The 12522-nt window shown below is 37.1% G+C and overlaps 1 protein-coding gene across 4 annotated transcripts in view; it reads left to right on the forward strand.

Annotated features, from left to right (window-relative positions):
• The window catches only part of adcy7 (adenylate cyclase 7), a 61460-nt gene that overhangs the window by 28962 nt on the left and 19976 nt on the right, over window positions 1-12522 (forward strand). For all 4 annotated transcript variants that reach the window (XM_015049163.1, XM_015049165.1, XM_015049166.1 and 1 more), the window contains exons 2-7: window positions 2320-2770; window positions 2899-3072; window positions 7292-7489; window positions 7625-7786; window positions 8823-8972; window positions 10585-10745. In XM_015049163.1, the coding sequence (XP_014904649.1) occupies window positions 2911-3072; window positions 7292-7489; window positions 7625-7786; window positions 8823-8972; window positions 10585-10745 (833 nt within the window). In that variant the 5' untranslated portion in view covers window positions 2320-2770; window positions 2899-2910. The remainder of the gene's footprint in view (window positions 1-2319; window positions 2771-2898; window positions 3073-7291; window positions 7490-7624; window positions 7787-8822; window positions 8973-10584; window positions 10746-12522) is intronic.

Raw genomic sequence — 12522 nt, forward strand, 5'->3', positions numbered from 1 at the left:
GACTCATCGAACCCCTGGGGTTCGATCGAACCCAGGTTAAGAACCACTGCTTTAGACACTTTAACGACTCAAAAAGTCTAACTGTTCTCAGATTATTTCCTGCTACTCCCAAACCATTTTTTTTAACTGAAGAAGCCTTTTGAATGAGAGGCAAAAAAACAATAAAGTCCAGTTTCCTCCTGCCTAGCCACTTAGGATTGGCATGTCCTGTCAAACTTGAAAATCTAAACCAGTTTCCACATGTTTGTGCTGCGTGTAAACTGCTGTGCATCTCTACAGTTGCTCCAAAGTTACTTAATGTGCTCTTTCTTTGATGATACTGTTGTAATACAATTTCCCTCAGAGGATTAATAAAGTACCTACATGCTGTTTATTCAATAATGTTTTCCAACAAACCTCTGGGGGCTACATGGAATAGCTGAATTTATACTGGAATTAAGTTGCACAGTTGGACTTTACTTGTAAGGCGAAGTTTTTAAGTTGGTTGGTTGTACTGGATTTTATCTGGAGCTAAAAGACAACAAGTGACTGAATATAAACTCACACTTTTCAGTTTTTTATTTGTAAAAAAAAAAAAGAAGAAGATGCAAGTAATTTTCCGTACACTTCATAATAATTCACTCCTTGTCTTGGTCTGTGAAACCGAGCTCCAATAAAATATGTCATTGTTTGTGGTCCTAAATATTCCTTTGGCAGTTGTTTAGACACAGCTCATACTTCTGCTTACTTTCATTTATGGCCTGGTGGTCAAATTGATGTCATTTTTCCAGTTTGTGATATTGATAATAGTTTTGTCTAAATTCACAAGCTACATCCAGTTCAGTTAGATTCATGCATCTCACAAAGCAGCCACACATGTGGGTTTGTTGGTTAGTCCTGTTAGTTCAGCTGAGTGCAAATTAAAATATTTTGAGTGACCATTTAAGTGGTAACTCCACAACTGTGTATTGTTAGGTAAATGACTCCAAAGCAGCTGGCCTATTTGTGGATGAAGTCATGACTGTGTCTGCTGACCGTTATGGCAGAGATGAGCTAAAACCCTTCCACAAACAGAGATAAGGGGTTGCTTTATTGTTGCCTTTGCGTAGTTAAGGTATGAATAAGCTTTTTCCTTCCCTGAGCAGTGCGGATATTTATATTTCACTCTCACAGCTGTCCTCTTGAGTCATATATTCCCTGATAATTTGTACCTTGGTATGTTAAAACATGGAAACAGTACTCATTTTAAAATGAGTATGGATTTACTTTTGCAACCCGAATTAATTTAAAGAAAGTGTGTTCATTCAAAAGTCTTAACTTGGGTAGTTTTGCTATTTAAATTTGTAAATCCTTGATTGCTCATGTTCTCAAGTCAGCTCAACCTTATTTATAGAGCTTATTTTGAGTTGATTGTAGGGTGTAGAGCAAATATCTTAACTAGAGTACCTTATGGTTTTGTCTGGATTTTCAGAAGCTCATGAAGTGGAAGCTGTGAATTCATCAAGAAATGAATAACATATTTCAGGTTATTACGACCTAAAAGAATAAACTCTCTTTTGTCTCTTTTGAACCAGTAAGTGACTTTATTTATAAGGTTAATGTCGGCAGAAACAAAAATGTATCTATGTCTATCATCAGCATATGGAGGCAATAATAAAGCCAAGTTGTTGTTGTAAAATGTTTTGGTTAAAGAACAGTAACAACCATCATACAAGACTGAATTAACTTAAGACAATCAGCTATGCAAGTTAATTATTAGAATCTATTGACATGCCTATTTAAACTAGAAGCAATAGCTTTTATTTTGAAACGGGAAATGGTACCGAGATGTTTTGTTTTGAGCTGTAATTGGTCTCTGCAATTTATTTCTGTTTTCTCCTCTTATTGTTTCTCTGATCTGTTTTGCAGCGTCTGATTCAAATGCAACTCTTTGCCTTTACTTAATAAACGGTCAGAAAAGCTCCTGTCTCTAAAGTGGCTGCAAGTTGATTATGATCAAGTCTGTTTTTTTTTTTGTTTTTTTTTTTTTTGATTCAAAATTACCAAATAAATCTAAAACTTTCTTTAGGAATGAGTACATTTACGTTTCAGAGCAGAGCCTCTGAAATGTAAATAATGTCAAATAACCGACCAGAGCTTCTTTTATGTTGTGGGTGGTTCTTAAACCAGACTGCTGAAGAGTCAAATAAACAGTATTTAAATGATTACATAAAACACCTCTTTGCATTTCCACATTTTAACAAGAAGAATAGACATTGATCGATAACTTTGAAGTGTCAAGTTTGAAACTACTTAATCTTTTAAAATGCTGTTGTCCTTATTATTGCCTTTTCCTTCCAGGTGCCTGTAAGGACTACCTATCTGCTCCGTTACATCCTTAATCCTCACCGGAGCTCTGCTGACCTTTGTTGCACTCCTCGTCAGCTCCTGTTTTCTTCCCTCTTCTTCCTTCATACCCTCCTCCCTCCTCTCGCTTCATCTTCCCTCCTCTTTTGTGTCTCCAAGCCCTGGGCTTTATTACTCAAACCCACTGACGGGAGCAACGCACAGTAGTTGGTAAAGGATGAGGCGGGCTTGCTTGCCAACACCAGATAGAGGATAAAAGATACAACAAAAAGACTAGCAACAGGGAAGAGCGACAACGAGGGATAGAAACGGAGGGAACAAGTGTTGGAGGGAGCTGCAACAAAGCCGTGACAGACAACAAAAACAATAAGGATGCCACGACAAAGGAAAGACACAAGTTTTACTTGATTGTCATGAGCTAGCACCACGCTCTTACCAAATAAAGGTTGGTAATTTTTTTTTTTTTTTCTTCCTTTTATAGCAAACTTTTGTTGTGCTTACTCAAAGGAAGTAGTGGAGACACACACTTTTGCGTCCTGCAGCTCCTTGTTAACACCTGCTTTGCCTCTGTAGGAAGTGTTAGCCATGCCAGCCAAGGGAAAGTACCTGCTGAATAACCAGGAGCTCAAAAATGAGGCACTCTACCGCAGATTCTCCTGCATCAGCCAGTATCAGCCACTGGCTCTGCTGGGCCTCTCCATATTCTTCTGTCTGGTTTTCCTCAGTCTCTTCTTTGCCCTTAACCTGGTGAGTTTTCATTCAGGTTACAAGACAGTTGAGTTTGTATAACTGTATAGAAATCACGCTAATTTTTAAGTAATAAAAATCAAAGTTATCCCTGTTTCTATGTAGTATGTGTACAACAGATAATTTTGGGAATTACCGACTATGTCCCAGAAATATTTTTTTAAATATTTTTCTTGGTAAGCAGATGTGATCAATTGTTAAATTCTGGGAACATAGTGGTTTTATCAACGCTTGTTGCTCCAGATCAAACTCTCTCATTACTTTATGTGCACAATGTAATGAAAGACATTCAGTCTGTCACAGACCTGATTTTCTTGGGGGAAAAAAAAACAAAAAAAACTTATGAGATATCATGACACATCTCACTGAGCTTGTGATAAATGTCTGGATGGTAAAACTGTCAGAAGAACAGAAGAAGAAAATTACTTTTTGTTGTGCAAAAATATGCCAATTTAAAAATTTATATATTTTTACTGTTCGTCCTAGTTTAGAATTGATAGACACAGAAACGTGGCCAGAAGTGGTACTTTTAACCTTAACTGAAGAAATTGTTACTCTGATTTTTTTGTCTTTTACATTTATGATTAATATGGTCACCAAAAGTTGTTCACTCTTAGTATTTAAAGTATTTAAAACCCATTTTCAAACCATTTGAAAAGGTTTTTTAATGATGAGTGTTACACTGTCATACTTTGCCATCACTGTTACCTTGAAGCAAAAAGATCCCTATGGCTTGCAGTCTTTCTAATTGTGATTGTGCAGGTTCTCTCCAGGTGCATTAGCTTAACCGGTTACTCTAAGTCTCTAAATTCCCCTTAAGTATGAAAGTGCTTCTCCATGCCCGTTTGTCCTGTGTGTCCCTTCTAATGAACTGTGACCTGTCCCGTCTCGCCCAATTACTGCTAGAGATGGCCTCTCCATTCCCACCACAGAAACCTTGCAAGCATAAGTGAGTGAAGACAACAGATGAGTGGATGATTCATATTGAACAGAGGAGGCCTCTTATAACTTTAGTTAGTTCTAAGCGTGCTTTAGTTTTCTTGAATTCCATATTTTACATGGCTAAGTCAACAAGTTTTACACCTTTTTCAGTATTTCAAACGGCTAAGTCAACAAATATATCAGTAAGAGCCTACTTAAGCTATTAATGTGGAAGTTTGAAGGACTTTGCATGTTAGTTCATATGCTCTGTTTTTATTTTTAATTATGTACAAATTCAGACTGTTTGGCTCACAAAATCTCATTATTATTATTATTAAATTGGAAACTTTGACTATATAGTCAAATAAGTCAAATAAAACGAACAAGCTGGAAACAAGTTAAACAGACAAGTCAGACTTTTCTGAAGGCTGCTAAAACTTAGCATTAGCTAGCAAAGTCAGTGATAGTTGGATACAAATGTTTTAAATATTCTGCAGTAGCAAAAATAAATCCATTGTTGAAAGAAAACCGTAAGTTCGCAGTTTAGCCCAAGTCATTAAGGGACTGCAGCAAACTGGTGAAAGAAATGCATGTGCAAATTGAGTTTTTATGGCTTATGTGGAACTTATAGCAAAACATTTTCCAATGTTATCGGTGAAAAAGAATCTGCCAGTGGAACTAGTCCTTTCTTAAAATCAATATTAAGAAATTATTGACTTATGTTGATCTACCAAATAATGGATTATGTCAAAAAATTGATTGAAGTTTGTAATTGTAATGTAATAAAAAATTTGAAAAGTTAAAGGGGTTGCATTCTTGTGCAAGGCACTGTATTTATTTCAATACTGTTTTTAGGACACAATTTACTGCTTTTATATGTACACATGCTTATAAATACATCATAGCTTTTCTTCAGCAGTGAGTGAGTGACGTTACATGTGTTATGTAACTGGAAGGAAGGGAGAGCAGCATTGAAACATTTATATTTCAGTTCTGTTGTTTGGCTGTAGAAGTGGACAACTCGAGAGTAGCTTGAAAAGACAACATGACGTTCAAATGTCTCTGCCTTCGCAGATGTTGCTCTACTTGAGCCAGCTGTCAAAACCAGTCATAAAAACTACAGAAATTTAAAACTTAAAGCATTTTGCTGTCGGTGTGTTCAGATGGCAATTATGCTCCTGGCTTCGGCTGGTCTGAACGTACTGTTGATTTTGGCACGAAGCAAGTAGCAGTTTAGTGAGTCCAGCCCATCGTACTAAACTGACATCTTCTGTCAGCTTAGATTATATTACTTTCCTGTGTAGGGAAAAAAATGAACCTAACCTTCCTACTATTGTCTTGCTGCAGGCTGTGTGGCACACTCCCTTTTTCTCTTGTTTCAGTCCCACACAATAGCTCCATCCCTCATGTTTACACTGCACACGTGGACATAAACATGCTGTGATTTTATCTCCTGCTCAAACACAAACTCCATCAGAGTTTTCTGGCCTTCTGCCTTGTCTTTTTCATCTCGTTAAGACATTTTGGCAGCATACATATATTCATTCAAACATTGGAGACTCACTTGGTCCTTGGCCCATCCCCTGACATTCGATCAGTCAGCTTTCCTTCTGTTTTTCAGCAGCTACTCTTTTTTCTTTTTTTTTTTTTTTTTTTTTTTTTTTTTTTTTTTTTTTTAGCTAAAATGTCTCTCTTGTGTCCACATGAGTTAGACAGTGTATTTGTTTCCAAGGGAACAGAGAAGTTGGGAAAGAAATGTTGGAGTGGAGCTTGTAAAAGTTGAATACAAAAGAGCAGGCAGCCAGTAGTAGAAAGTCAATGGCCATAAACTGGTTTTGGTCATGGATATGAACCAACAGCTTTGTTGAGGAGAAAAACTAATCATTTGGTACATTTTGAGCCCTCGTTTTCAGATTTCAGCTTGATTGAGGTCTGGTTTTAATCACCGTTTGCGCTATCCAGTTATCCGGTTTTTCATCCCATGCGTTTGTAGAATTAGATATAATTTTTATCTGCCTTGTTGCTATAAAAATAACACATGAAACTGAAATGTTGAAGGAAAAACTGCAATGGCTTTTTTCTGCTTCTTTTTTGTACAACAGAATTGTATGCATTCCTGTGAGTTTCCTTCATTTTCCTGGTAAAAGAAAAAATAATTTCTCTTTCTCTGGCAAGAAAGGTTTTCATTAAGACACAGAGACCTGAAGGGGTTTAGTTAAGAACTGTCCTTTTCCAGTGCTGCCATGGTAACCAGCAGGCTCAACATACAATGCAGGGATGGCCTTCTCCTCTCAGAGATCTATTAGCACTGACTATCTGCGTTTGTCTCTCTGCAGAGCGCTTATTTAACCCCTTGCTTTCTCTCCTGTTCACACTTCAACTCCCACCTTAGCTTTCAGTCACTCCGAGACATTTTCACAGCAGGCGGAGAAACACTTAATGTTTCCATGGATGCATTTGCATTCAGAAGTCATTCATCAGCAGATGTTCTGTTCACCTAACCCTTGCTTTAATGCTGGCCTGTCCAGGGTGTACCCTGCCTCTCGCCTAATGACCGCTGGAGGTAGAAGTCAGCACATTTGTTGGTCTGTCACGTAAAATACAAAAAAAAAAAAACCCTTCACTGAAGTTTGTTGTTGTAATGTGAAAAAGTTTGAGTTTAGCATATTCTAGTAAGAGAGCTGCCTGAAAGAACACTGCAGAAAAACACAATTGTACCAAGTATTTTTGGTCTAGTTTCTAGAGTAAATATCTTGGTGCACTTCAAAGAAAAATCAAACTTACAAGTAACTTTTCAGCAAGACATAGGGTCTTGTTTTAGGTCCATACTTCCTTAAAATATTAATTAAAATGTTCTAGTTCCAGTGGCAGATTATTCAACTTATAATAAGACAATTTTCCCATGTTATTAGTGAAATGGTCTGTCCAGGGAACTAATACTTTTTTAAATCAATATTATTATGTAATTTACTTAGAATAAGTTCCTATATCTTCCTGAAAAGTTACCTCTATGTTAACTTTGTCTTATTTCAAATGTACTAAGATATTTACTCTAGAAACGAGGCAAAAAATAATTGGGATGGTTTCATGTTTTTGCAGTGAACGTACTTTACCTCACCAACAAGAAATAGTCACAACATAAAATGGGCTCCTTGTTTAGCAAGTTTAACTACATTTGAAAGGTCAATCACAGAAAACCTGTCTGTAGATCTACATTTAAGGAACTAAACATAATATAGCTATTTGATTGGTATGGTGTAACATGTTTTTGTTTTTTCTCTCCATGTTATTACTGCAGAAAACAGAGGAGCATCGTGCCTTTGTGAGTGTGGTGGGCACCAGCTTGTGTGTGTTCGTGATTGTATTAATACTGGTGTGCACAGAGCTTTTCTCACAACGAATGAGGTTCTTGCTGGGCGTGGTTATCTGGGCCACACATCTAATCCTGGGATTCGCCTTCATCTTCAGTAAGGCTGTCATCCTTCCTTGGGACCAGGTACCTCACTTTTCACCAGGGTTCAGAGAGACTAAAGTTTGGATTGTTGTCATCAGCAGCTACAATTCCTGCACAAGTGATCAAGATGAAATATACATTTTCAGATGTATAAAAGTTTCTTCTTGTTGTTTTCAGGTGCCTTTCTTCCTCTTCATCATCTTCACAGTGTATACCATGCTGCCATTCCAGCTGTGGCACGCTGTGGCGCTGAGTGTCATCACCTCGCTGTCTCACATTTTGATCCTCACACTGGCGTTAATAGGTGGCAACATCGCAAAAGATGACCTTGCTAAGCAGGTATAAACAACAGGACAAGAGATATTCTGCAACTTTTAAAAATCTTTAAACACAGCTAACATATCTGTCTGCAATTATGAATTGTTAAAAATGGTCATTATGGCAATATAAGATTCTCAAGACCAAATCTCACATGCAGAACAAATTATGGAGATTTACAATGCTTAACAATTTTGCTTTGATCTACAAAGATGCACTTCAGTAATTTGGAACAATTAATTTTATTTATTTTAGTAGTTCATTTAAAACAAAATCATAGATTTCAAATGTTTTTTCCTGGACTGGAAACCCAATAATGAAGTTTTTCAGAAATTTTGAATATCACATTCAGTAAAACCAAAAAAATCTTGATACAAAGATGTCAGCCTACTGAAAAGGACCTCGATATACTCTTCAGTATTGCTCCCAATACTTCATTAGCATTCTTTTTACATTAAAAACTACGTGGGGGAAATCAGCCTATGGCATTACTGATTTGTTAAGGACTCCTACGATGTCTCTTGTCTTTCTTTTGACAAAACATCATATTTTCTCCCCACTGGTGAAGGAAATTTGCTGTTCAATGAAGTACAACCCTATCAAGGCTGCAATCATAACTGGTGAATGAGCTCCTTTTTCAGACAGACTTTTTCCTTCCGCTCAACTTTCCATGAATACACTTGGCTGTAGCTTCTCTTGGCCTGCTCTCTTTCTAGAGCTTGTAAAGGACTCTCTTTTTAGTTCTAATCTAATATCCTAATTATATCAGATAATGTATTTTGTATTTTCTTGAGCTATAAACTGTATTCAACAAAATTACAATGTATATATTTTTTCCACTCTGTTTAATGAATATTTATAATATGAGTTTCACTTTCTAAATTGGTATTCTGATATGAATGAACTGTTCAATGACATTCTGATTTACTGAGATGCATCTTCAAATACACATAAGCAGCATTTTGCTACTCTAAGTAATTGATGGAGGACAAATACGACATGCGTAGTTTGTGCACCAAAACTGTTACCCCATGCGTTACTGTGTCTCTCTGTGCAGTTGGTGTCCAATGCTGTGGTGTTTCTGTGCGGATGTGGAGTCGGAGCCTTTCACAAGGTTCTGATGGAAAAAACGCTAAGGCAGACCTTCCAGGATACTCTGATGTGTCTAAGCATGCGGGTGAAGCTTGAGATAGAAAAGAGACAACAGGTTAGTGGAAACAAAAAGCTTGACCTTCCGAGAGCTTTTCATGTTATGTTGCAGACTTGGCTGAATAGCTGCATTTTGTCCAGGAAGTAGACGGGATTTCATGAGAATACCTGTGCAATGTTTCAAAAGCCCTTGAAAGTTTTGCTTATGTAAGAAACAATTATTCAACTGTGTTGTATTCTTTTCTGAAAGAGATGTACTGGGTCACATCACTGCAGCAGCTCTGTGGGTACACGGCGAAACCTCTGCTTTTACATGGAATGAATATCTTACTGAACCAAAACCAGGGCTGTTGAGAAATTATGAAAATAGCCAATCAGTAATTTATTTCTAAGCAAAAGGCTGTGATGGTTCTCATGTTGACTTTGCTGTGGTTTTATTGGCACAAACAAATCCCTGTCAAGTTACGTCACCCTTTAATGTCTTAAATTAATTTTGTAGTCTCCTTGAATATCTAGGTAATTTATTGAAGTGTTTACAGGCAATAATTATTAATCATGGAATAAAAAAAAATCTGAAAACATTGATGAATAATTACAAAAAGTGCAAAATCTGTGTTTGTAAAATCAAAGTCTCTGGGGACAGGCAGCTTGAAAAACTGCCAGAAACGTGTCTTAAGAACCATTACTGGCTTTTTAAGATTACAGCAAAGTCTCTAATCTTAAAATTTTTTAAACAAAATTTTAATTGTCCAGCAGCGCAGTGCATCAGAAGAATGTGAGGTTCATTCTCTCACATTCACTACAATTGATGCCAAATGTTTGAAATGTCTTCACAGTCATTGCTCATGTGAAAAGACTTTGTGAATAAATTGCACAAGCCTGGGCTCATCTCATGTAGTCAGAGCATGCAGCCCTCTGCCCTCCTGGTGCCGTAAGAAGAGATTACTCATTTCATGAAAAGTTGTCTCTCTAAATTCTATGGTAATTAAGCTAATGAACTGTGAACACTGCTCTGGCCTTTGGCCACTGTGGAAACATGACCCTAGTATTAATTTTTACAGACTCAAATACTGTTTTATGTTTTTGCTTTTGGGAAATCTCATTATCTGAAGAGACTTGATTTATTGGGTTATCAACCAGTTTATATAAAACACAACAAAAAGCTGCCAAAAGGAGTTCCAGTGTTACGACTGTAAAATTAAGGATTTGTATAATAATTGTAGGATGGCTAATTTCCTAACTATAGGGAGAGCATATCCCTCAATCCAGGGTTTGTTTCCTGATCTTGGGGCTTTGCTGCACATCTTCCTATCTGACTACTGTCAATAAAGACAACCAAAAGTTTCAACTTCACAGAAAAGTAGAATTGTAAGAGCACTATAGATAAAACTGCTGACTTCACACTTGTCCAGGAGACATTTATTAACTCCATGGATGGGACACAAAAGGTCATTGCTAAGGAAGCTAGCTCCATACAGAGTGCTGTGTCCAAAAATATTATTGGAAAGTGAACTGGAACCAAAAAGAATGACAGAAGTAGTTTTTTTTTTTCCTCCTTTTTGGGCTGGACCTTTCATCTGAACACGACAGTCAAAAATGGGGATAATTTGCAGACTTGCCTTGATTACAGTTATTTAACAGATAATCTGTGTGTGTGTGTGTGTCTGTAGGAGAACCTGCTGCAGTCTGTGCTCCCCGTTTATATCTCTATGAAGATGAAACTGGCAATAATGGAGAGGTTGCAAGACTGTAAAGATAAAGTCGAGCAGCAGCGGCTTGTGAAGGATAACAACTTTCATAGCCTTTACGTGAAGAGGCATGAGAATGTCAGGTATGACCAAAACACTAAATGTTTTATGTTGACTGTCATTCCTGTCAGTTTAATGTCTGACTTCCTGGTTCAACAATTTATTTTTTAATAGTAAAGACTCTTATGTTACTGACCAGGCATTGCAACTTTTTGCGAGCATACTTTTCATAAATCCTATAAGTATGTGGCGTGCGAAAGCCAGAAGAAGCACATCAAAAGGAGCTTATATTAACAAGTTTTTATAAAACTAGAGATAAGCAAGTGTGTTTTTGGTGCACTGACCCAGATGCAGGTTTTTCTGTTTGAGGGTTTCATAATTTAGTAAGTGCTGACAGATATAACGGCAAGCTAAAGTGAGCTTTGACCGATGGCTTACCAGTTAAATTGTTTCAACAAAGCTTTTGTGTGGACAAGCTCAAGTATGTTAAGAAACACCTTTCCATCTGGCTTACAAAGTATAGAAGTAAAAAAAAAAAAAGCACATCAGGCATTAAAAAAGACAAAGAATGTGAGCATAGTTTATTATTATGATGGTTTTCCTGAGAAAGCAACCTTTTCTTCTTCCATGTTCATCTAAGGCTACAGTAAAAGGGTGCTGACTGACAGACTGTGCACCTTACTCTTTCCCTGTAATTACCTCGGTCAGGGCTGTGATTAGCTATGTTGGCAGACTCATAAAGCACCTGGCCATTTTTAGTCGAGTAGTAGAACAATTCAAGACCATGAAGCATCTGTGGGCCTCTGCATTTCAACACAGGGTCATTTGGAGTCAGACCATACTCAAGAGTACCTGTAATCATCTACCACATGGGGCGTGCCTTATTGCATGTTTAGTTCATTCAGCACCCTACATACTCAACACTGTGCATTATTGCAGAAAATACATTGCATTTAGGGCTGGTGGTATAATTTTGATACTGAAATAATATCCTTTTGTTATATATATATTTTTTCATGGATGGCACACTGAAGTCAAATTAAAGCAAAGAGCGAAGTAACTGCTGCAGTTTTTGGAGTTTGTTACGATCCCACTGAGGCCAGTTACATTAATTCCCAGTTGGTTTCCCTTGTGGTGTTGGGATCTCTTGAAAGGTCAAAAATATTTTCACTTTCCCTCTGAGGTTTGCTGACAGGAAGCTGACATTGTGCTGAATCTGTGATTCAGCACTGAGACAGTCAGTCTTTTTAGTGAACTACTAATCAAGTGCACTGGGGGTCAATGGTAGAGTGAGCCAGGTGATTTTCTTTTTGTGTCTAAAGCCACTTACTCCGTGTCACAAGCCATTCTGATTATAGGAATTAAAAGAATGGCTTCCATTTTTGACTCAGTTCTGGGACAGAAAAAAATAAAATAAAACCACAATTGTGGGTTATATTGTCTAGTTTATTAAACATTTAATTGTTAACTTTGAAGAGATTGACGTCAATTTCTATGTTCAACCAATTTAAAAGGAATTCGTGTGACAAAAACAGAGCGTCTAGTGGGATTATTTTGGACAAATCAATATAACAAAGCACCTATATGGATTGCAAGGAAAGTGATGCATTGTTTTCAAAGTTTCTTCACAATAAAAAAATAAAAAACTTTGTGGTGTAAAATCTTTTCTGTCCACATCGGGAAAGTTCATTGCAAGGCTGCTTTTCACTGCAATTACAGCTGCAAGTCTTTTGGGTTTTGTCTTTATCAGGTTTTTACACCTTGAGACTGAAATATTTGCACATTCTTTGCAAAATGGCTCATATTGGATGGAGAACATCTGTCAACATCATTTTAGGTCTGGTTTATGATTCTGGGCAA

This window comes from Poecilia latipinna, unplaced genomic scaffold (assembly GCF_001443285.1).
Source record: "Poecilia latipinna isolate Pla-1442-1.1 unplaced genomic scaffold, P_latipinna-1.0 Scaffold929, whole genome shotgun sequence".
Taxonomy (NCBI): domain Eukaryota; kingdom Metazoa; phylum Chordata; class Actinopteri; order Cyprinodontiformes; family Poeciliidae; genus Poecilia; species Poecilia latipinna.